The 25,027-nt window shown below is 43.4% G+C and overlaps 1 protein-coding gene across 1 annotated transcript in view; it reads right to left on the minus strand.

The window, feature by feature from the left end:
* Positions 1-432: 432 nt before the first annotated feature.
* Positions 433-25,027, minus strand: part of ccdc24 (coiled-coil domain containing 24) — a 31,876-nt gene continuing 7,281 nt past the window's right edge. The window contains exons 4-34 of the mRNA XM_070974043.1: positions 23,523-23,639; positions 23,289-23,393; positions 21,340-21,394; positions 15,830-15,887; positions 15,218-15,335; positions 14,808-14,850; positions 11,737-11,805; positions 10,760-10,889; positions 10,484-10,651; positions 10,206-10,343; positions 9,744-9,895; positions 9,343-9,446; positions 9,047-9,236; positions 8,609-8,740; positions 7,897-8,040; positions 7,573-7,708; positions 6,971-7,121; positions 5,837-5,979; positions 4,650-4,761; positions 4,472-4,535; positions 4,154-4,357; positions 3,915-4,060; positions 3,703-3,821; positions 3,421-3,542; positions 3,208-3,305; positions 2,807-2,934; positions 2,361-2,485; positions 2,075-2,220; positions 1,810-1,912; positions 1,564-1,700; positions 433-1,331 (exon numbers count right to left, since the gene is read on the minus strand). Coding sequence (XP_070830144.1) covers positions 1,190-1,331; positions 1,564-1,700; positions 1,810-1,912; positions 2,075-2,220; positions 2,361-2,485; positions 2,807-2,934; positions 3,208-3,305; positions 3,421-3,542; positions 3,703-3,821; positions 3,915-4,060; positions 4,154-4,357; positions 4,472-4,535; positions 4,650-4,761; positions 5,837-5,979; positions 6,971-7,121; positions 7,573-7,708; positions 7,897-8,040; positions 8,609-8,740; positions 9,047-9,236; positions 9,343-9,446; positions 9,744-9,895; positions 10,206-10,343; positions 10,484-10,651; positions 10,760-10,889; positions 11,737-11,805; positions 14,808-14,850; positions 15,218-15,335; positions 15,830-15,887; positions 21,340-21,394; positions 23,289-23,393; positions 23,523-23,639 — 3,799 coding nt within the window. The 3' untranslated portion in view covers positions 433-1,189. The remainder of the gene's footprint in view (positions 1,332-1,563; positions 1,701-1,809; positions 1,913-2,074; positions 2,221-2,360; positions 2,486-2,806; positions 2,935-3,207; positions 3,306-3,420; positions 3,543-3,702; positions 3,822-3,914; positions 4,061-4,153; positions 4,358-4,471; positions 4,536-4,649; positions 4,762-5,836; positions 5,980-6,970; positions 7,122-7,572; positions 7,709-7,896; positions 8,041-8,608; positions 8,741-9,046; positions 9,237-9,342; positions 9,447-9,743; positions 9,896-10,205; positions 10,344-10,483; positions 10,652-10,759; positions 10,890-11,736; positions 11,806-14,807; positions 14,851-15,217; positions 15,336-15,829; positions 15,888-21,339; positions 21,395-23,288; positions 23,394-23,522; positions 23,640-25,027) is intronic.

Consider the following 25,027-nt stretch of genomic DNA (forward strand, 5'->3'; position numbering starts at 1 on the left):
TAGAATGGGCGGCGATGATTGGTCATATGGCATGGAGGGACTCAGAGGTAATCTAGTAATATTACAAAACAGCAATAATAATAATGATATTAATAATTGTAGCTAAACGTTGGTGAAAGCTGTACTCCATCTAAGGAGCTACTGACAATTTTTCTGCACTAACTACTTTTACTTACTAATATTTTAAAAACAAATTTTAAGAATATTTTATACTGAAATACTTTGAGTTGCGTAACATCTCAGTGGGGGACTTTTACTTGTAAGTATTAGTACTTTTACTTCAGTAAATGTTGTGAATCCCTCCTCCACCACTGGTCAACTGTCATCTGTCCTATTTAGAAAAGAATCATTAAATTAACATCAAACTTAAAGCTTTTACCTTCACCATGTTTTCATCCTTGACAGTGTTAATTACCAGCCAGGACATCCGTTGTACAATAACCTTTATTAGTGTGACATAAAACAGTTTCCAATTTCCATTTGTAGTCTACAAACTTTAGAAACTGTAACATGTATGTAACATTATAATTTCTTTACAATGTTAAGAGATACAAAACTGCATAAAGTTGACAACAATTCTTGCCGTGAATCATGGCCTTAAAAGTCTTCAAAGATTTCCAAAGATGCAAGTTGCTCCCTTCACTTGGAAAGATCAGGCCTGCATAAAAACCCCACTGATTTTATGAATATACATCAGCTTTAACGTGGATGACTTAATGGATTTCTAGGTCTTTGAACGTGAAGAAAGCATAAACGCTGCATCCATCACTCAGTACCTCTTATGCTCATCCTTCACTCTTCTATCACCAGTGAGACAAATGCAACGAACTCTGAATCATCATCATTCTACTACAAGAAAGTAAAAATGACGTGAGATAGTGAATAAGGACATCTGACAGCACGGAAATGAAAGTTCTCTTCTTCCTATAAGGTAGAAGTGATGTCAGTGATGTACTGAAACTTGTTCATTCAGTAAAAAACAAACAAACAAACAAACAAACAAACAAACAGAGGTTTCATTATGATCTTTAAGCAGCTCAAACAAACGTAACCTTCAGAAATTCTAAGAAGGACAACAGAGCAAACTTTGAAAGGCATGTTATGACAGTATGTCACCAGTATGAACAGCATTTAGCCAGCGTTCCCTCAAAAAGCTGAATCTCCATGAAAGTGGTGCATCTAACTCGCTTTAACTCGAAAGCTGTTCAGATTCATTTAACTTAATTTGACGAGAACGCTGATCCATCACCATTCTCTTCATGTCCTGGTCTGCTGCGATGTCGCTCATGCTGAGTTCGTGCCCCAGGCCGGCCAGCGGCTCATATTGGTGCCTGAGAGAGAGCATATGGTCAGCTGGGAAAACACATGTTCGAGTTTTCTGAGGGTGATTAAGGGTTTTCAGACTCCCCTGATGCATGAGCAACAGGGAATTTCCCTGGGACCAAAGAGTAAAACAAAGCAAACGATGGAGTTTTGAGTTGTTCCTAAACAGGTGTCAGTCATTTCGGCAGCCATACTGCTGACTCATTTTTAATTACTGGCCACAGCAGTAAATGTACTCACTGCTTCAGGTGTTCCTCGATGGCCTTGCGCTCATACACGGTGCCGTAAACCGTTCTCACAGGGTCAATAAACATCTTCTTGGTGAGCGGACAGAGCAGGTGTTGGGGTATAAACTGTGGCACGGGATCCACCAATTTCTTTAAGTCAAATAACACAGAAAATAAACATTACGTTAATGTTAAGCACCAAACAAGCACAATAAAAAAGGTGACATCCACTTCTTTGCATATATCACAGCACATTTACTTTCTCCATGTCGTCCAGTGAGTTTCCTGCTGTTTCCTCTGTGTGTCTCTCGGCTTCTCGCTCATACGCCTCGCGGCTCGTCAGGAATTCCTCGGCCAGGATGCTTCCAAAGAAAAAAAAGAAATATGCCGAATAAAGTCAAATAGGTGATATTTTTCAATGGACGTGCATTACTCACAATGTGTGGACAAGGCAGGAAGACTAAAGTGATGTAATGTCTCCAAAAGTGATGAAAACCTAATGTGTGTGTGTTCGTGTGTGTCACCTGTCCAGCGGGTCGTCAGGCTCCGGGATGATGAGCAGTCCATACACAGCCTCTAGGATCTCCCTCATGGTGATGTGGGCGTTGTAGTTGCGGTCAAATATGTTGTGGCAGATGCGTCCCACACTGTTGACGTTGCAGTGGTACACCTGTCGTCGTGTTAAGAGCAGCAACATGTACGTCTCTAACATAACACTGTTGGTAATGCATACTTTTGCAAATGCAATGTGTTTGTGTGTCTCTTGTACAAAAAAACAGGTTTTCAGTTGTTTGCATTCTGGCAGGATACTCGTGTGACAAAGCGGACGAGCGGAGGCTTCACTGGGTAGTCAGGCCCGAACTGGCAGTACAGCTCAAACACGCCTTTCTCATACGGTGTGTTGGGAGGACCCTCCATGAGAATCTTCCAGAACGCTGAAAAGATTAGAACAAATCAGAAACCTTTAAGCAACGGCGGCGACCACGTTATGACGTCCAGTTGCTTCAAAATGTGCCTTTGCTGACCAGTTTACACCGTGCAATGCAACATTTTCAACAGCCATAAAACTCAACTGACGAAGAAGGAGGCAGCAGCCACTGTCATTGGTCATCAACACACCCATGACGTCTACGCATTTGACCCAATGAAACAACCTACTGAGACAAATGTCCAAAAAACAACTGACATTAAGCAGCAACAGAAAGAAAGACAACACGAGCAAACATCAGACCAGACCACGAGAACATGCCACTTACTGAAGTCTGGCTCTGATGGGAAGACTCTGATGAAGGGATGAGGGTCACAATGCAGGCTCCTCAGCTCCTCCAGGATCCGTTTGTCCTTCTCCAGAAACGTCCCCTGTTTTAGCTTCTTCTTCAGAGTGCTACGTAGAAATATTATTAATGGAAATAAATGACATGCAAACACTTAAAGTAAGCAAATATAATCCAAAAACATGATTACGACCATGTGAATCACTGGGCTAAGAGGCGAACCACCTCTCGTTTGACCAATGAGATCAGTTTCAGTCAACTACAGTTTCAAAATGACTTTCCCATCATCCTCAGCTGTGCTTTGCTCTTACTGCTAAATTAGCAAATTGCTAAACTAAAATGTTGAACATGGCCTCTTTACAGTGGTTGCTTCTATCACTCACCTCTCTGTCACTGTCACTTTGCTGTTTATCTGGCTTGGCAGGGACGTCTCTGGATATTCGTCGTACCCATGAGTAGCAAAGATGCTGGACAATATGTGCTACAAAACGACAGCGACGAATGAACGAGCGCATCAAGACGACGTGCAAAGTTGGTGCATTTCATTTTCATATCACTTGTGAAAGACTGGTGGACAGTGATATGCAGAGACTGACCTCAGTGATGGACGACGGGTCAAGTTTCTCCTTGATTGTCCTCTCCTCCAAAGACAGGACGGTCTCAATCTCAAAGAGCTTCAGACCCTCTTTGGCTGTCTGTGGTTTGAAACAGCAGCCACCTGGAGGCAATGTGCACGTAACGAGAGTGAATAAAGCACAATCAAAGCATTTGCGTTGCCAGAGAGCATTTGCAGGATGTTTGAAGGCATTATTTTACACTGTTTGACGCATGATTTAATATATATATCACAGGGAAGCCATCATTCAAAGATGCCACACCTGTTGCATTGCTGATTCCATGCAGCATGCTGTTCTCCACATTTCCAAGAAGGATTGAGTCCACGAGGATGTTAGCTTTTAGCAGTCTGGCTGTTACAGCAACCGGCTCTATGGAGGATCTATGGGAAGAATTCACATTATGAATCAGCTCACTTAATATCATGCTTTAAACAAGGTACCAAAACTGATTGAGAACACAGAGAGACGCTTACCCAGAATCATTTCCATCAGTGAGACACATGATGCGAAGTCTACAGTCTGGAAACCTCGCCTTCACCTTCTCCAGCTCGGACGCGCCACGTCGCAGGGCGTCGTACAGCAGAGTGCACCCACTCGCCTCAAGGTTACGAATGTGTTCCTGCACATGCACAAAAAAATCTGCATTACATCCAGATGCAGATTTTACTGAAATAAAAGAAAGACCGGACAGTTCTCACAGGTCCAAACATACCTTGAACTTTTCCAGATTTTCAGTAAACGTGTGCAGGGTTTTCACCATGGAGTCGAACTTCACGAGGCCAATGATGTGGTGAAAATCGTAAGCCATGCTCCTCGTGGCAAAGTTGTCAAAGAGCTCTTTCACCACATTGATCTTCTGTATTTCCGCATTTCCATAGCACTGTTCTTCCATGGAGGAGCTTGTATCTATGAGCACCTGATGGAAATTCAAGCCAAGAATAATCACACTCTGAGTTTTCCCGAATGCTAATCTGGTAGAAGCTTGTTTACATCTAGTTACGATGTGGAAGGCATGAAATGATCACGTTACCAGTATCGCTTCTTTTGGACTCCTGGTTGTGACAAATGTTCGGTCATCTCTATGGTCACCAGTCCTGTGTTAAATGTAAAAAAAACATAACAATGAACAAAACGGTTCATGCAGCACACAAAAGAAAATACATAATAAATACAGATGTCTGGCGAACAGATGTCAATCCACCACATACCTGGCTGCCAACAGATTCACATCCACTGATTTTTCTTTGCCGTCCAAACAATCGTGCACTTTGATCATATCAGGGGATCCTTTTTCTTTGTGCATACACACGCCAAGGTTGTCTGACAAAAAAAAAAACAGAATTAGCAAACTTCCTAAATCAAATCAAATCAAATCAAATCAAATCAAATCAAATCAAATCAAATCAAATCAACTTTATTTATATGGCACTTTTCATACTTTATAGTAATACAAAGTGCCTCACAGGGGGTAAAAACAACAAAATTACAGAACAGTGTGACCCCAAACCTCCCACCCCCCCCAAATACATGATAATAATGCCACATTTCCACTAGCGCGGCTCGACTTGACTCTACTCTACCCGGTTGTTTTGTGTTTCTATTAGGGATAGTACCTTGGTACCCCATACTATTTTTAGTACCTGCTCTGGCGAGGTTCCAAGCGAGTAGAAACGATACTATATGTGTGACATCAACCTGTCGGCCACTGATTGGCTGGAGAGTGTCGTCACTGGTCTGCGACGTCCAACACCGGAAAAACAATCCCGCCCCCTCCATTGTAACGCCGGGCAACAGCAACCGCTGACTTTATTCTTTATTCTCACTCGAGGGAAATGGCTGCTCATAAATACAACATCGCCTCGATGTCCTCCATTGTTTGTCGGCTCTGTTTGCGTCACGTACAAATTGACGTCGTGGCAGTTTCGCGCAGCCGTGGTATGAGGACCCCGCCTACGTTGAGGAGGTACTATGAAGTACTCAATTGTAATGGAAACTCAACCAAACCAAGTAGAGTAGAGTAGAACTGAGTCGAGTAGAGCTGGAACTGTGTAATGGAAATGCGCCATAAGTATCAGAGGCAACATAGAAACCAGTGGGAACCAACTACAGATTCTCACACGTTAAAGTGCAAGAAAGAAGAAATAAGGGTCCAGTAGGAAAAGCTCATCTGTGACATAAATGTGATGAAACTCCTGTAGCCAAGCCTGGCTCACTGGTAATTTGTTCTTTCTGATCCTGGTGGTGGAAGTACTCACATCCTTTACTTAAGTGAAAGTACCAATACACCAATGTAAAGATACTACATTAGAAGTAAAAGCCCTGCATTTACAAGTGTACTTTAGTAAAAGTACAGAAGTATTACCAGCAAAAATGTACTTAAAATATCCAAAGTTACCTTCACTGAGCAGAACAAGGCGTCCCTCACACTGTCCTAGCTCCTTCAAATGTAGAGGTGGGGTCACATTGAGGTACTGATAGGAGGGAGATTTCAATTCTTCCACCATACTTCCAAAAGTCTTCTCCAGGTTTATCTGAAAACTGCCATTTTATCGCACAGGTCGGTAAAAAACAAGGTTTCAGTCAAAATCAAAACCTTTGTTGGATGGAACAGGTAACATGTCAGAGAGAGGTGGCTGCACACAGGATGGCGCTATAGAGCAAGTCAGTACAGCACTTCAGAGGCTTCTTCACTTTAAGAAGAGGCGACAGGATCAGCAAATTCAAAACAATCACTGACCAGTTACAGTTAGTGCAGTGCTGCTGATTTATCTTTTGGGAGAGAGAATCGTCCTGTTTTAAGGTGGTATGATCAAGTGGAAAAGATTAGCCTCAGAGTGACAGTAGGGGAGGTTCGAGGGCTCACTGTGACCTTCAGAACAGTCCAATGGGGTCGCTGCAATTAACGATATATCAACACTGTATCGACTGTTGACAGGTGAAGAGCCCACTGCTAATATCCCTGCATGTAATTTCCTCCATGTGTTTTATATTTAAAGTAAAATCTAGTGTAAAACAGCCTAAGTGAAGTATTTTCTGTTTGTTAGTGCCTCGACTCCCACCAGCAGCTCATTACTCTTATAAATGAGCTTGAGGTCACATTTTGGGGAGTTGGTGAAACAGGTTGAAAAAATAATGAAAGGCATTTTTTGATTTTCATTTAGTCAAATTAATCTATGGAGATGGTGTGATTTGCTATCTGATTTTAACTTTAATGTGGATGATAAAATCAGAACCATCCACTGTAGATAACCTAAAATTTTGCTCTTTTTTACCGTGTTGTTTTTACCCATCGACGGCTTCGATGTATTCTAGAAGACAAAAACACTGAATCAATTAGTCTATAATTTTCATATCATGGACCAGAGCACTGAAGGCTGCTCGAGAAGATCTAGACTCTTTGTTGCACTGAGTGCTGGGTGTGTTGAATAAATATCTACTGTGTCTCATCTGTACAAACATCTTAAAGAATAATTGAACAGAAAACAGCCTCTCACTGAATTTAAGACAGTAAAACTTTAACGATACTCACTTCTGACCAGTCGTCTTGTCATGATGAATCCAAAGAGGATAAGTTCTGATGGATGGAGGCAGACTGAGCAGGATTTTCTCAATGTCGTTGGCTCTCTTTAATGATGTCTGTCGCAAAACCTCTTCGGTGCAATTTGGAATTTTCTCTCCATCTGGACAAAGGGATAGAAAATGAAGTGAAGCTGATGGTAATGCATCATTCAATAATATCTATCTGTGCTAATATATGCTCACATTACCATTACATCTTGTGCAATTCTTAATTTGTTGCAAATTATTTCGTATTTATTATCCATATTGGCAGCAGTATTAGTAACAACATATTGTGCATATATATACTTGATCTTTTATTCTTATCCTCCTTTTCTTCACCCTTCTATGCCACAGTTTTTGCTTTTTAAAACTTTGCTGGCTGTAACGACTTAATTTCCCCAGCGTGGGATGATCAATAATCTTCTTAAATATCTTACACATAAGCTGCTCTGAACAGAAGTAAAAAGGGGAGCAGATCAGTGAACAATGAGGCTGCTATCTGCACTTTCTTTGCTACTACGATGTGTTTCCTCTAGAAAAGTAAATGACCCGTCCATATTTTAGTTTCACCTTTGATTTTCTGGAGAACATACGCTCGTTCAAAGGCACCAGGCACTCCAGGTACTCTGACCGGTTCACAGAAGCGGCTGCCGTCTTCAGACGTAAGAGTAATGGGTGCGTAGCTCTCATGGTCCGAAGTCTGCTTCTGTCAAAATAAGGCCAAGTGGAACAGGTCCTTATTGAAGTGGTCCACCACTGAATTTACCTTAATGCATTTGTAAACACATTCAAGTCATGCATCACATATTAGCTCAAATTAAAGGCAACTTCCACAAAGGTGATACTAATATCAACAAAAACTGGTGGATGTTAGGGATCTCAATACCACCATACCTTTGCCTCCGTTATGAGGTGGGCCCAGCAGTACAGTGAATTCTCAAAGACGTCCAGGTCCTCGATGAGTTTCTCCCCTCGCTGTGTTCCACGTTGAGGCAAAAGCTCTCTGAAGAGGACGTACAAGCCTTCAACAACTGCAATCTACAATAGAAACAAGCACCTCTGTAAGTGTACGTCCCTGTGGAAAGGTTCAGGCCACCCAGATTACAGGAAGACATCTCCCAGGAACAATGCAGGCCATGATACCTGCTGCTGTGACAGACGCAATGAAGGTCACCTGAATTTTGTCTGTAGTGCTAGAAGCAGTGAAAAACGGCATTTGAAAAAAAAAAAAAAATCCTTGTTGTTTAAAAAAAAAGTACACTATGTGCACTGATGCTTCTGTCTGTCTGAAGTAATTTTGTTCAGTTGTTATCAGGATAATCTACTGACCTGGTTGTGGAGTTTTTGGGGTTTTTTCTACCTTCAGCAGAAAATTGCATCTGCTCATTATTTGGAGTAGCTGTGACACTTCTCTGGGAAGAGCAAGCTTTCATATATGACTAATCTTAATACGCAGCAATTCTGCACAAAAGTCAAATGTTTTCACGGCACCAGTGATGTAACATACGCATCATCAAAATGCAACGCAGCACATGAGAACACCTACTTCAAACAGCACAATGCAAAAGGCATTAAAGGCAGAAGTGCACCAGCTCATGCTGTTTACCTTCTGATTCCTGGTCAAGATTTCATTCCTGCACAGTAACTGATGCAAACTTTGGGCGAGGGGGTGACATCCGGTCAGTTTTCGTATGTAGGAAATCAGTGTCTTCCGTTGCCCTCTTACGTGATGTTGTTCCTAGAAGAAAAAATAAAATAAAATGTAAGATCTGCTGCGTAATACAGTCCAGTGGGCTTACGCGTAGGAAGTTCTAGGGTTGAGAAGCTGTAGTGCCAAAGGAAAGGCTGCCTGATGGCCAAATGAAGAACTAAAAATCGAAGTACTGTGTTCACTTAAAAATGTCAAATATTAGCTGCTTTTCATGAATGACTCATCAACTGTGTGTCTGCACTCTGTGTGTGTGTGTGTGTGTGTGTGTGTGTGTGTGTGAGTGTGGTCGTAATGTTATTTAACAGATAAAAGCATGGCAGAAATAAAACTTACAACAGCATAAAGTGAAGACAAGAACACGCTGATTCCTTTCTGGGTTTGCTGGACCGAAGGCGCAACATCGTTAATGAAGAACGTGTCATTGTGCGGAGTCTCATCGGAAAACGTGGACAAAGAGAAGGAAACTGTTGACCCTTCAGAGATCCCACAACTCTGCAGCGTGTCACCACCACAGTGTTGACCTCTGCAAACACAATAAACACAGGAGAGAACAGAAACACTGTGTGACAAAAGAAATCTGCATCAACAAGCCAAAAAAAATCAATGCCAGGTGGACAACTCTGAATTACTTGTAGTAAAGGACGTGTGCCGGGATCCCACTTTCGTTTGCCAGCTTGAGTCTCAGACTGGTTATGGTGTCACTCTTCAAATTCACCATCACCTCAAAGTCTCCCTGTGTGGAGGACGTAGATAAAAATGTACATTAAGCGCTTTCTGTTTGCTCCGATTTAACTTCTAAAATGCTCTGGAAGATTAGAAAATGTAGTAATTTATTTATTTATCAGAGCAGTGCATCCTGTCAATCATCCACAATATTAAAATACGGAAACATATCAGAGCTTCCTGCATTTAGAAGAACGCTAAGCTTGAAGCAAATGTCAACCCACAGATATGGAGAACTTAGATAAATATTCAACTTAAAATACAATAACATCCATTCATCAGTTGCCAGTGTCATCATTAGTTGCACCTTGAGCATGATGTGGCATCGAACCATGTCGTCTCCGCAGGTCTCACCAAGCTCTCGCTTTGGTGCCTGAGGAGCCTGTTTCAGGTTTTCCTTTGGCGTGAAGATGGCATAAATCACATCTCCACTCTGAATATGTCTGTCACTCAAAGACCCTGCAAGAAGAGACAACAGATGTTTCAAATTCAGACATCCGGCAGATAGGAAGCAGCATTATTGTTCATTTGGAGTCATGTTTCTGGCCGCCTGATGAAAGCATCTCAAATATTCACTCTCTTTTTAGCTCTGTTTTTGGTCTCCACCAACCCCTGAGGCATGGATTTGCGTCTTTAGCTGCCGTAGTATCTAATGAGAGGACACTGGACTCAAACCTTTACAAGATCAGCCATGACGCAACAAACAAAACAAAATCATCTTTGCAATATAAGATTGAACATCTGGTGCAGTTCACTGTGGTCTGCTCACACGTGTTGAAGAAGGGATCGTCTGTCAGCGGCATCCCATCGATTGTGTAGAGACAAACTCCTTTGGAATTGCCAACACTTTCCAGGTGTCCGATCCTTAACATCAGGTCCTCCACTGTGTTTTGGGCTGGATCCATATCTGTGCGTTCAAAAGAACCTCCGTTAGGTCGTTCAGTTGTATGTGCGTGTCTGCTTACGCACCGATCACTGCGGCATCACATCTTATTTAAAAAAAAACAAAGTATGATCAGCAAGTCAGCGGAGATGTGCTCCTCTCACCTTTAAGAAGTTTTGGTTGGGGACATTTGGGGTACGTGTACTGCAGGAGGAACGTCTCCAGTGATTTCTGCACAGGCGTCACAGTTTGAACTCGGCACACTGGAGCTCTGAGCCGTTGAATGAAGTTTTTCATGGCTGAAAAACGATTCTTCTCCACGTGGCTTAAACCTGGGAGCAAAAGTGGTATTTGAGGAATCAAGCACATACTTTTTGACACACTGAATGACACACTCGGGTAAAAACACTCGACTTTTTACAGCCTTAAGTCCATCTCACCAATGGTGTTCAGATCTTCATCTGTTATGCCATCCAAGAAATCTCTCTCATCTGTCACACCCAGCTGGAAAAACTGGTTGTAGTAAGAGTCCAGTCTGAACTGCTCAAGTATGTTGAATATTGCACCCATCTAAACAAACACATGAAGACACTTTATTCACTCACAACACCTTCTTGAACACTTATAACAGACATAATCTGGTACATCAAAAACTGCACAGTGCCATAAAAAATAGAAAAATGTTATTCTAGTTCTTTGTCGGTTCAAAGTTCAAGCTGCATGTATAAAAAAACTGACTCTAGCCAGTGGCATTAAGATCCTGCTCATGTTTTATGTGGAAAACGTGTTGGGCCGTGCAATAGATGGTGCTGGGTTCTACAGGTTAGACCTAAGAGACCAAAGACATTAACTCAGTCTGAAGGTTGGAGCTGTGAAGCAGATCATGAATGTCCAAACCAACAATAAATACCAGTTATTTTATTATTATTATTTTTAAAAAGTATGTTTCTAATGGGATTTTTGCAGCCTGTGCATTCAACTGATTATCAGTTAAAATATACAAAAGCCTTCCTCAGAGTAGCCTTGCTAGCATTAGCCTGAACAGAGGACAAAGTTCATGTTTTTAAGTACTTAAGTTCTGAAAGCTTCTTCCATCTCTGTCCAAGACATAACAGTACACCAACACTTCACCTACTTACGTCTTTTTTCTTAAATACAAAAGCAACTGGCGAGTTAAAATCTGTACAAAACAGAAAACTGAGGGCATAATGTTGTCTCTGCTGAAGAAAACAGCTGCAGTTTACTGACACTTAGCATGAATGACAGCGCGCGCGCAGACAACAACAGAAGCACCTGCGCAAACCCAGCAGGTCACAGCCATTTGCGGAAAAGACGCAGATTCTGTTGCGACAATAAAACGCGATTTAAGCAAATCCAACGCATCAGAAAAAGAAAAAGCAGAGGAGAGCAGTCTTACCTCGTCATGTGTCAGAGATCTTGTGACTCGGTCGTTCAGTGTCAGTTTCTCTCCTCTGGAGGGTGTGGCCTGTGGAAAACGAAACTAATGAAAACGAAACTGCACAAAGCACCAATGTCAAGGAAGTTGCATGTTGTTGCATCCTGGCTGATGGCAGACTCAGCACATGTCTATAAACGACACACATAAATTGCACGTTCTGTCACAGGGGTGGGAGTGCAGAACCACCAAAACACAGGTGTTGTGCAGGCAGGCAAAGGCTTGGGACGTGCACTATACAAAGGTCTCAGCGTCTCTGTAAGAGTTTGGTGTGGCCAACACCAAACACTCAGGCAAACTGTCCATGACACAAAGCCAGACTCGTGGTCAGAGATAACAGGCTATGGTAGTGTGAGCGTGGTCGTTTTTTGCAGAAAGAGGTCAGGAGATATTCTGTCTTCAGTTAAGGATATTCATTAACACACTGATAAAATAGAGCACATGTACATAGATCTCAGTCTTGGGAAATCGCAGTCTGCATGCAGTTAGCTGCAACCACCCGCCAGAATGAGAATGCCTGATTTACGATTATACAAAGTTTTAAAAAGAAATGTGCCGCTATCTGATTGGTCAAAACAGGTGGTGATCATCGTGGTTTAGACTTCAGTGCCCTCTCCTTGGTCCACAGGCTGGCCCCAGCCTGTTGGCACACGACCCATCCAATCCATAGGAGACAGCGCCCTGAAAGAGAAGATAGCTAGACCCCCCCTCTATATGTAAATTATGTGTTACCTGACACGAGATATCTTAAGTTTCGTTTTCTGTGTTTTCTGAGGTTACTGAAGGTCACATTGCCTGTGTGGCTATGTGTGTGCAGCTTATAGTTACTGGAGGGCATGTTGGTTGTCTGACCATGTGTATGTAGCTTATTAAGAGATGTGAGTAAATATGTAACTCTAACAGTAGTTACCGGGGAACAGGTGTGGTTGAATGCAGGTAGGGTGAGCAACGGAACAACAGTCCTTGAAATGATGCGGGACAGTCTTTTATGAGAACAATGACAGTCTTGCAAACAGTGAGTGTAGCAGAGCAGCTTATATACTGCACTGATTACAATTAGTCTCAGGTGTGTGACCAGGTGAACAGGCAGGTGGGCGTGGCTGAGAGTAGAAGAGTAGAAGAAGAAGAATCATCCTTTATTAATCCCTGCACACCACGTGCTGAGTTACAGAGTCTGAAACTGCACATGCTTAAGTGAAATTATTTCTCCGCTTTTATCCCATCCTGGTCGTCCTTCCTCCGTGGCAGACCAGGAGCGGTGAGCTGCCAGCTGACAGCGGCGCCCGGGGACCCAGTTCCTTTGTCACCATTGGTCAGGTGGTGATCTTCTTGCATGTTTTTTAGTGGGGGTACATTTTAGGGAGGATACCCCGGGTGAACATGCAAACTCCACACAGAAAGGAGCAGCAGGCACTGAAGGCATGGTGGAGGACATGCCCCCAGCGGGATTTGAACCGGGACCTTCGAGCAGTGAGGCAACAGTGTTACCACTTGTGCCACCGTGCCACCTACAAAGTACTGAGGGCACCGGTGAGCAGATGAGGAAAAAATGGCAGCAGGTAAGAACTGAATATACTGTGACATGTTCTGGATCTATTTTATGGAAGTACTGCAATTAGAAAAGACTTGAATGGAAAAAGATGTTTCTGGCCTGCATAGCACAATGGAGAGAGAGAGAGAGCAGAGAAGTCATGAAGTGCATCAGTAATCATAATCATTGTGCTGCCGTAATCCCCGACTTCTTATATACGCAAGTGTTTAAATGTAGAGCTTAAATACAGCCAGTAATGTACTCAGTACTCTGTGGGTGTATGTACTCCTCTGTGTTTTCCACCTGTTCAGCTACATACATACATGTAAAGTCTTGGGACCGAACAGCAATTCTAACACATTTACTTTGTGGTTTTCATGTAAGCAGGATGCGCCGGCTCTTACCTTCTTAGCAACACACATTTTCCTTTTCTTTTTAAAGATTTCATTTGGCATTTCTGCTTTATTGTGGTAGTGACAGCTGTAGAGAAAGACGGGGGGGGGGGGGGGGGGGGGGGGGGGGGGGGGAATGAGGAGCAGCGAAGGGCTGGGATCGAACCCGAGTAGCTTCTGGAAGGACTCCGGCTTAAATACATTGCACACACTCAACCAGGCGAGCTTCCGCCCCACAAAGCACATTTTTCAAACAAATAATCACTGCGCTATTTTCACCACCAGCGAGGACCAGGCACAGCCCCTGCGTGGTGGCACTGCTTTCTGGATAATGTGAGGAGCGATCTGTCAAACGGTGGCCTAAGCTTTGCTGGTGGGTGACATCCTTCCCTGGATTTTATTTCTATCAGTTCCGCTGTTGTTCCTGCTGCCTACACCAGAATGAAACTCTCAGAAGTACTCCTCCCTGTGTCATCGTCTGCCTGCACTGTTGTTGACACTAACACACCTGCACAGGTACCACTTTGTGTCTTTGATTTCCCTGTCATTGACACAAAGTGGTCAGTGCTATTGCTGCTGTAACTGCCTGCAACCCAGTGAGGGGATGAGGCGGCAGTATTGATGTTTCTTGACCTCCAGGCTGGGCAGCTTTTTCTCTGTGGTGACAAATCGCACTTTCTGCCTGGGCTGTGAATGCTGCGTCGGGAGGATAGATGGGTTTCGTGGATGGTTGAGACTCCTGGAGGTTTTATTTGAAAACTAGGACTAGAAGTCGGGGTCCTGCAGGGAAGATGAGCACTATCATGCTCTGAAGAAAGACTGCAGTTGTGTGCGGCTTTAACCATTATCTGGTCACTGCCAGGCCCTGAGGGTGAAGTGGCGAAGTGGCTGTTCGTATGCCGAAAAGTGGCGATCCTGTTGCAAATAGGTGTTTGTGTTTTCCTCGGTCCACTGGAGTCTGATGTGCTTCTTTGCTGTCCACAACTCCGAGACAGTGAATGAATTAGTTTAACTGATGCGGAGGTCTTGCCCGGAGGAGCGCTGAACGGCGGCCTGGGTTGGCACGGAGCAGCGGGTGGATGTGGTCTTAGGGCTGACGCAGCGCTTACAGCTCGCAGAGCCTCCTCAGAAACCCTGTGTGCTGCTGACAGTCTGAGGAGAAGGAATCAGAACGGGAATCAGATCAAGAAAGCAGAGAAAAAAGAATTTGTTTTAGAAATAAAGAGCAACATTGGGCTTGAAAAAGCTTGAATGGGATCAGAAAGGAACAAATTACCAGCAACTGTAAAGCAGCTACTTAAGGCATCAACTGTACTGTGTGAGAGCTATGCACCCCCCCACCCCACCCCCCCAAACAGTCATAACATTCATCTGTTCTAATTGTAATGTGTGTCTGTGGTACACTCTCTGGTCAGGTCTGAAAGGGAAAATGACAGTATGTGTAGTAGTCCTCCAACATGTGAATAGTGTTGTAAATGGTGCCCTCTTAAAGCCTCTGTGGGGGTTGAAACAAACTAACCTGAACCTGTTTTTCACTTCCTTCAAAGGGAGAGGGGAGGAAGCCGGCGGTGAAGCAGCAAACGAAGAGGGGTAGAGCTCCAAGTCCATTTGAATAGCCCCTCTCAGCTCTCTCAGCTCTGCAGATACGACAGCACTGAGATTTGAAAGAAGTCTGAAAAAATACTGAAACCATCACTCTGAAGTATGATTGAAGCACACTGTCAGATACTTAAGTACACAGAACCATCAAAAGATAACAGTCACCTAGTGCATAAAAAACCAAAGTGCTCATTTTTGAGTTCTGAAAATGAACTCAATAACTGTTTTACCCAGACTGCTCTCTAATGTACTCAAATTAGTCTCACTGTCATTTGGCCCAGAGCAGATGGATTTGGCTGGAGTCCTCAATCGCTCTGTCTTCATTCAGAAATATGTTTCAGAGTGACTTCTACCAGCTAATGGAGGATGGGTAAAACGATCAGCATTCCCATTTCATCTGTAAATGTATTCTCTGAGCTGAAGATTAAAAGGGAAGTACAAGATGAAGAGAGCTGTCCCCTCGCACCACGTGTGGGACAATAATGTGCCACCAGATGGCAGCAAACACCAAACAGTTGGTACAGGGACTCACCAGTAAGTGTCGGTTCTGGTTTATTGCACCGACTCTGACACTTTTGTCTGATATTTCCCTGCAAGAGACACAACCACAGAACACAGAGAGACAGAGCTTATGTTCCTCATGCAGCTCGACTGTACTTAACATAATACGATGGCACAAACTAGGACACATGCACACAGTGTAGTGACGGTGGTGGAAGTGGGGAAAGGTAAATGTGTTGAACATGTTCAAGAAAGTTTGAGCCTTTGGACAGAGCAAAGGAGCAAGGAAAATGGATAAAAATAACATCAGGAGGAAAAGGAAAGGAATGTGTGTGTGTGTGTGTGTGTGTGTGTGTGTGTGTGTGTGTGTGTGTGTGTGTGTGTGTGTGTGTGTGCGCCTGTGTGACCACTAAACGATTGAGCAGCAGTGTTCCATCATAATTTGGCCTCAAATATCTATATACATAGCAAATGAAAACCATAGTGCTCTGTGTGTGTGTGTGTGTGTGTGTGTGTGTCGATGTCCATAGATGGCAAAACCAAAGACCTGACTGAAAAATGTGTCTTCATGTGTTTGCTATTTGAGTGACTGACAGCCTCCTTTCCTCATTTCACACCAGCACAAACACTAATGGAGTCTTTATAGCAACCGCATGGACAATGGACTCCAATATATAGTGCATTACACACACACACACACACACACACACACACACACACACACACACACACACACACACACACACACACACACAAACATACCCAGAAGCCTGGAGACTGACAGCTAAAACATATATTTTGGGTCTATTTTCCCGGAGGGATTCAAACCCAAACCTCCTCGTGTTGTGTTTCAGAGCTGCAGACGAAGTGTGTGTGGAGTCTCTGACAGTGAAGTGAAATCCAAAACAACTCTAAAGCGTTCGCGCACGCACACACACACGCACACACAGACAGACAGACACACACTCCGAAAATAGGCTTTGCGGTCCATGTGGGATTTGAACCCATTACTGCGGTACTGACTTCCTGATATTTTCAGAAAGCTTGCATGTTACTGTCATCATTCTTATACATGAATCTTTCGAAAGTGAAATCCATCTGAATATGTGAGCGGAGAAACATAACCTATGCAGATGTTTCCACACAGGCGCACTGCATGCTGCAATTAAGCAATTAAGATCCAATCAAGCTCTGTGGTGTGTGTGCAAATGCTGAGCAGTTGATTCTGGTGTTGTATCAAGATGGAAAGAGGAAAAGATCTAAGTGACTTTGAAAGAGGGTTCAGTGTTGGGGCACAGATGCCAGGAGCTGCAGTCACAAAGACTGCTGAGCTGGCTGCTGCTTCAATAGGAACAGTGATTAAAGTGACATCTGCATTTAGATCTATGGGAAACACATCAGCAAAGGGGGCTGGAAATCGTTGTTGACAGCTCACATTTCTGCGACCATGATGCTCTCGCATTAGTGTGACGTGAATAAAAACAAGAGCAACACTTCCTCAGGTGACTAGAGAGGGATATTATAGCAGGACTGCAGTCCATAAACCCCTCATTACAAAGACGAATGCACATTTGAGAGTTCAGTAGTGCAAAAACCACAGGAACCGGTCTGCAGAGAAAAAAAGTGATATGATCAGATGAGTCATCCTTCAGTGGGCGAGTGTATGTGCGGCATGGAGACAGCCTGAATGTTTGACCCCTACAGTGAGGGGATCCGGTGGCTCTGCTGTACTGTGGGGGACATTTTGCTGGCATAGCTTGGATCCACTTGTCCCCTGAGAGGAAAGGGTCACTGCAAATCAATACAAAGTGATCACGAGTGATCACCTTCATCCTGCGATGAAACAGTTCTATGGACTCATAGGCTACGGCCTTCACAGTCAACAGAGCTCAACCCAAGTGAACGCCTGTGGGACATTCTGGACCAACATGTTAGCCAGCGCCCTCCAACACCTTCACCAAAACACCAGATGAGGGAATATGTTTTGGAAGAACGGTGTCCTTTTCCTTTAATTTGTCACCCAGAGCACAAACCCTGGATATTGGCAGAAAGCTTACTGGAGAAACTTTCAGTAGAAAACAGTCACCTTCAGCAAAACCTGTACATTTTCTACATCAACTGACTTTACAGTGAACACTGCTTTGAACAACTGAGACGCTGCACTGCATGTGTGTGGAAGTTACTCTCAGACTGCTGCTGGACCGAGCCGTTACATGAGCCTCCCTCCTGCTAACAGAAAATGGGTCATTATGGTTGTGTTTAGGATCAATTCATGATTGGCTGTTACACTAAAAGGCAATTTGATCATATCGTATTGAGCCTCTAAATGCCTGATTTGGCTCCGTTTAATAGCTGAATACTATATAATTTAATCAATACCAATCTCAGCCGTGTCAAATGTGTAGATGATGAGAAAGTCATGACCGTCCTTAAGCAGGGCAGTGAACAACTCAAAGCAGTGCACAGTACAGCTTAGATTTTGCTTACATTTAACATACTTTCCTCCTCCCATTTCCCAGTCAATTACTTGCACAGACAACAAAAAATTAAAAAGACATAGCTAATTACGACAAGCCTTGCGATCCACAAAACAGACGTTAAAGGCACAGTGAGTAGGATTTCCTTAAAAAAACAATGTATAGATTTAAGCAAAATCTCTTGCAATCGTCACATATGACCCACAAGAAGTGTGTGGTGGTGTCTGTATTTGTACCCCGCTGTCCGCCTGTGTTTTCTCCTCACTGTCCCAGCTGATCTAGACCAACACCATATTGCCTAACGGGCAAACAGATCGACTGAGGACGCCATATGCGCTCTCTCACCTGGAAACACCTGCGTCAGGATGCTCTTTGTTGATTACAGCTCAGTGTTAAATACCATCATACCGAACAAGCTGGTCGACAAACTCCACGCGCTTGGACTAACCCCCTCCACCTGCAACTGGATACTGGATTTCCTCCACCCTTACCCTGAGCACCGGCGTCCCCCAGTGGTGTGGGCTGGGGCAAACACTATTGTTAAAGGACCAATGTGGAGGATGTAGCGCCAGCTAACAGTGAGGTTGCAAATTGCAAATTTCTGAGGATGCTGAGAGAGCAAACCTCCCCCAAAAGCTGCTTGTCAACTTTTACAGATGCACCACAGACAGCATCCTAACAAAAAATGCATGACAGTCTGGAACAGCAGCTGCACCAAAGCTGACAAAAAAGCCCTCCAGCGTGCTGTGAAAACAGCGCAGGACATCGTCGGCGCTGAGCTGCCATCACCAGATCTTCATAGCGCTCACTGTGTGAAGAGGGTTAAGAAAATAATGAAAGAAATGACACACCCAGGACACCATCTGTCTAAGCTCCTCCCATCGGGCAGGCAAGTCAGATCAATCCACAAAAAGCACAAACAGACAGAGAAACAGCTTTTTCCCAAAAGCTGTGACACCAATGAACTCATCTCCTCAGTCTGACAAGACTAATGTGCTGCCATCACTGGAGCATGTGCAATACTTACTTAAATGTCACGTTAAGTTGCTGAATATGTGTAATATTTCTACACCCAAGTACGCCATCACTCCATACCCGTCTCACCGCACCATATCATTGTATCATTTCTCAACCTTTGGACAGTAGGTGTGCAGCCCCCAGTCGATAACAGCGCATGGATCAGGTGCCGCTAAATGACACCTTGAACTGAGGACATGGAATTGATTAGCATATTTGTAGGCTTTAAGTTTTGTGTTACAGTAAAAATTAAAAATCACACAGATGATCCTCAGGGCCGTGTACAATATCCTCCCATCCAAGCACTGATGAGTTATCACTGCAGCAAATAAAGGGAGTGCACAATAAGCTCGTGCTGTAAGAGCAGCACTGCAGCCACAGCCTCACCCCACCTGCTCATGCACCAGACAATAACCCTTTGCTTGAGGACACAGTTTCTTTACAGGGGAAGTGCCACATTTCTGCTTTACTGCAGGATCCTTTGGATACAGACACTAAGTGCCTTTACAGTAAATGCCTCATGACGACCAAGAAAAGTCTCTTTACAATAGCTTCACACCCTCGAGTCTTAAAGACTGGAGCAACACACCGTTGGGTCAGGAAACATTACTTTCATAATGTCTCCTCTTTCCTCTCCTACGCAAAGTTTTACCTTGTTTTTCTCACAGTGAAAAACCTGATGAGGTTTTCCGCAGACAGTAGCTGTGATGTCTGGTTTGTCTTTGGGATAAAGTAGATGTTGGTGCAGCAGGCACAATGCTTCTCTGTGGTCACACACCATATTCAGTTTTTGTTGGTCACAAACATCTGAAACACACACTTTGAGATGCAATTGTCATTCTCTTTTCTTCTTTTTTTTTCAACTTGTCTTGTTTCCAGACAAACTGGCAATGTGACATTTACAGACACACACACACACACACACACACACACACACACACACACACACACACACACACACACACACACACACACACACACACACACACACACACACACACACACAGAGGGTACAGAGAGATAACTTCCACATCTGGCCTGCACAGAAGTCTGACATCTGGCCTCTAACTAACTCACTGTCTGGGTCTCTCACAATGGCAGACAAGCATGACAGTGTAGCCCGGCTGTAGGCATACATGTGTGTTTCTTTGTGTGTGTGTGTGTGTACGTGTGTGTGTGTACGTGTCTAAGTGTAGTAATTTGAGTGATTGGAGGGAGATCGATCTTACTCAGCACGGCAAAGCTCTTGGCCAGACAGATGGAAAAAACAAGCTTAGACTGAGCCCTAGCAGGTTTCCTGTGTGTGCGGGCGAGTTTGTGTTTGTGTGTGTGTGTGCATGTGCGTGTGTTTGTGTGTGTACATGGAAACCTTGGCAGCGTTTCAGTGCCAATAGAGAGTTAGCAGGTCTACCTGAGTGAGTCCAAACTTTTCTTTTTCAAACACAAAAAAATAAATTCTGTTTTGGGAAAAAGTGCCTCCGGTTGATTCATTATATTACAATATTATGGTTATGTATAACCCATTTGGCGTGCAAATTGCATGAAACAACTTACTCATGTTGACTCTAAACTTTCTTCGAATTCAAGTAAAATTCCACAGAAACAAAAGAAGTCAGGCCAAGTTTGGGTTTATGTTTACAAAATGATGCATAAGACAGCTCGAGTATTTCCTCCTTGTGCAATGGTGCAACCGCAATGAACACTAGAACAAGCAAGGGAACATGCAGCCTGTGATACTGTGCAATGTTGATTTGTTCCTATATGTAAAGAAACTTAAGGGTAAAATGACTGTGAATGAAAAGATCATATAGTACAAATACTGCAATGTGAAAAGACCATCCTGTCTATGGCAGAGAATCATAACTCAGGATTGTATGGACTCTGACTGTAAACTCTCACAGCTGTACCAATACAGCAAATCCAAATTTCGGTTTTGGCCTGATTTCCCATAAGTGACTGTAGGATTTGGATCATTGTTGCAGCTGAAAAACAAAGAAGATAAAAGATTCACTTGGCAGTTGGCTGTTTTCCATCCCGTCCTTCTTACCTTTAAATGCTTTACCAGCCTGTTCAGCGCTTCACATTCCTCCTTTATGACAGTCCTAGACAGACAGACAGACAGACAGACAGACAGACAGACAGACAGACAGACAGACAGACAGACAGATTTACGCTTATCATCAGCACCGCAGTTGTTTTTCATTAAAGAACTATTGAGCCAAGAACTAAAATCTAGGTCAAAGTGGAAACTTTGCACTTGATAGTCACAACACGCACGCGCAGCCAAACACCTTAAACGCTGAGGTTTCTTTTAATGACGGCTGTGGTTTGTTTTCTGAAATGCAGTAAACACACATTTTTACTACTGAATATCCATTTTAGGAGTCGGATCAATTCCAACAGTTGTGTGTGTGACATTTGCTAAAAGTTAGAGGTTTGTGCAGTGGTTAAATCTGTGAGAAGAAGGCTTTGCACTATGTAACACTGTGTTGTTTTGGAGAAGGCAGACTGTGCCACAGACTGATAACGAAACCCATCACACAACAGAATAGGTGCACTTGTGTCTGCTCAGAGTTTATCCTCTGCAGTTTTCATAAGGGTACTGAGGATACAGTGTCCTATTTTTCTTTTCCCTCCATCTCTCTCCCCCTACACACTTTCCCCTTCTCCAGTTACATAACCATAGTAGACTTTATTCACTTCTTTCAGATGAAAAAGAAACTTCTGCCTGCTCTGGGATCCATTTTCTGACAATGGGGCCTTTTGTTCTGGTCGAGTCAGGAAATGGGAGCGAGAGGGAGAGAAACAGAGGGAGAGAGAAAGGGGGAGTCTTTCTTCCAAGGTAGCCCCAGCGACTGTGTTGCCCTGTGGGCCTCAAAGTGAGGGATGGAGGAAGGAAAAGGAGGGATGGAGTCTGATGGAGGCAGAGCAACAGAAGCCACTGAGGAGAGGGGAAAACTGAAGTAAAGGAGAAGACTCAGAGGAACTCACTTGTAACACTTTTACACTAAAATTAGTGCATGAATGTGGGTTTTTAAACATGGATAAACAGCTAAAAATAGACTCCATTCCCATTGCCAGTAGATGAGTTTGTCTTTCTGTTGTGTCACATTCAATGTCACGAATGCGGAAGGTCGGAAAACAGGGAACAGTATCATGTTGGTTACTTTCTGATATCCTGTACGAGATGATGATGATGATGATGATGAGAAGGAAACAGAGCGTAATGAGCTGGCAATTCTGTTTAACAGACAATGTTTTGCGCCTAAGTCCAGAACTTTAACGCTCATTACCATCACGTTGGAAAAGGGGTGAAAATTAGCATGCCCGTGCGGGTGTCATGCTTCCATGACGGCCGATCAGAGCTGGAGCCGATAAACAGCCGTGACTACTGAGGAGTCATTTGACCCAGGAATGAATGTGATTGCACTCTTTCCCGCGGCAGACAAAAGCCAGATGTTGGTGGGCGTCGGTGGCTTTTTTGTCCAGTTTGAAAGAGGCTTTAGAGCGCATGTGAATTATGTGATTTACAACAAATTAATCAGACCACAAAGATAAATCCATGATGCTGACGCGGTTTTCCTACTGCACCAGTGGGACGTGTTGTTTACTCAATCTGTACACACTGTCTGTTGATCTTCTATTCTAGTGGGGGTCTGGACCACCCAAGAGGGCTCAAGAAAAATCTGATTACAGGATGGCAGAGTTATGAAAGTAGGAGATATTGCTTTGTCTTACAGGGTCACAAGAGCTGAGCTGTTATATACTGTATCTTACTGGTATCTTATTTCAGAATATATCATGATGAGTGTCCACGTTGGCCAATAGGTGACAAGAAATCACAGCACAGAACTGACAAACTAGATCTGAGGTAATTATGATAAAGGAGCCACGTCATCAGTCATTATGTTATTATCTGATTTTTTCTACTCCAAATATCGATAGCAGTATCGTCGGGCTGTTGTCAGGTTGGGAACGCGGCCTTGTGCAACTCACTTGAGGCGATCCACCACTTGGTCAATGTCAGTGACATTCAGCTTGACTCTCATTGCCTCAATCTCATCTTCAGCACTGGACTGGACTGAACAGTGAGAGCTCGGTCTGAAGGAGAGGAGGTGAGAAAAGTACAGAACAGAGTGCACAAAAGAAGAAGAAACCAGATTTTATGCATCATGAACAGAACTCATTTCAGCAGAACACCCGAGTCCTGTTTGTACCAGCGTTACTTACCTGCTTCCAGCACCAGCATCTTCAGGGTTGGTACTGTTTCTACAACAGCTGTCGAGGTGACCCAGAGCGTAGTCCACCGTCTCAGGTTTGTACCGAAACATGAGCTCCTCAACATCTCTGTCACAGCAACAACACAGACGAAGAAAGACTCTTTATGCAAGTCAGTTTATCTGCAGCTCTTTCAGTGTTTATAAGAACGAGTTTTCAGTCGTGCTGGAAGAGTTTACTGCACGTAAATTGTATTGATATCAGTAAACATACACTGAGAACATACCTCTTCAGTTTGGCTTTTCAGTCTAATTATTTTTATTGTGTTGTCCTCTTATTTATTCTTTTCTTTTTATTTTTATCAGTATTTAATTTTTAGAATTGCTATTTTTTGTGTACAATAACCTCCAATTCCTTCAATGTTTATATTTTTACTCAGTCACCTGTGACGCATTTATTTAATTGCACTAAACTGTGTGAAAAGTGCACACAAATGCATTGACTGACTGAACATGAGTCACATCCTTGCTTTATGACCTGATGGTGCTTTCATTTCCAAAAGGGCTACACAACATGTGAATTTACGAGAACTTTATTATTAGAACCGGGCTCATTGTACAATATCTGGAAAGATTATCTAAAACAAGGACAGATCTCAGGAAGGGGAAGATAAGCAGCTGCAGCATTGTATTTTCTGAATGAGCCGTGAGAGAAAACAGTCTGGTCAGTTTAATCTAATCGTGAGGGGAAAAAGCATCTTTTCAAGCCGTTGTGTGTGTGTGTGTGTGTGTGTGTGTGTGTGTGTGTGTGTGTGTGTGTGTGCGCGTATGTGTGTGTGTGTGTGTCTGGGTGGATGTCAGGACCACACAGAAGGAGGCCAATAAGATAAATCAGTTGACTTTTACAAGGTACACGCCCACCCACACACCCTCGTACAAATGGTTAAAATCACAGGAAGAGTCTGGTGTGGGAAAGAGAGCTATTTTTACTTTTTACCCCGTCCTGTTGATGTCGCTTTAAGTACATCAGTTAGCTCGGCTTTTGCTACAAATATAGGAAAGTGTTCTTGGCAACATGTCTGGTAAATCAGGCTAACACACATGCACACAGAAAAATAATTTCCGGGGGAAAGTATGAGAGAGAAAGATGCTGGTCTGTGTTTGGATGCTTTGGCAATATTTTCTGAATTTCCATGCCAACAAAGCATATTAAATTGAGCTAAATTGACAAACAGAGGGTTGTGGAGCATTATTAAGTGGAAGTGCTATTACAGGCAAGTGTGTTCGGTTTACTGCTGAAAGCCATTCAGCTGATATACACTTGGGACTTAATCTAATTCGACGATCAAAGGCCTGGAAAACACACACACACACGCACACACACACACACACACACACACACACACACACACACACACACACACACACACACACACACACACACACACACACACACACACACACACAGTCCCACGTATCAAGGTCAGCAAATATACCAAAGCCAACTTCAAAGAGCAG

This window comes from Chaetodon trifascialis, chromosome 11, assembly GCF_039877785.1.
Source record: "Chaetodon trifascialis isolate fChaTrf1 chromosome 11, fChaTrf1.hap1, whole genome shotgun sequence".
NCBI classification, from domain to species: Eukaryota; Metazoa; Chordata; class Actinopteri; order Chaetodontiformes; family Chaetodontidae; genus Chaetodon; species Chaetodon trifascialis.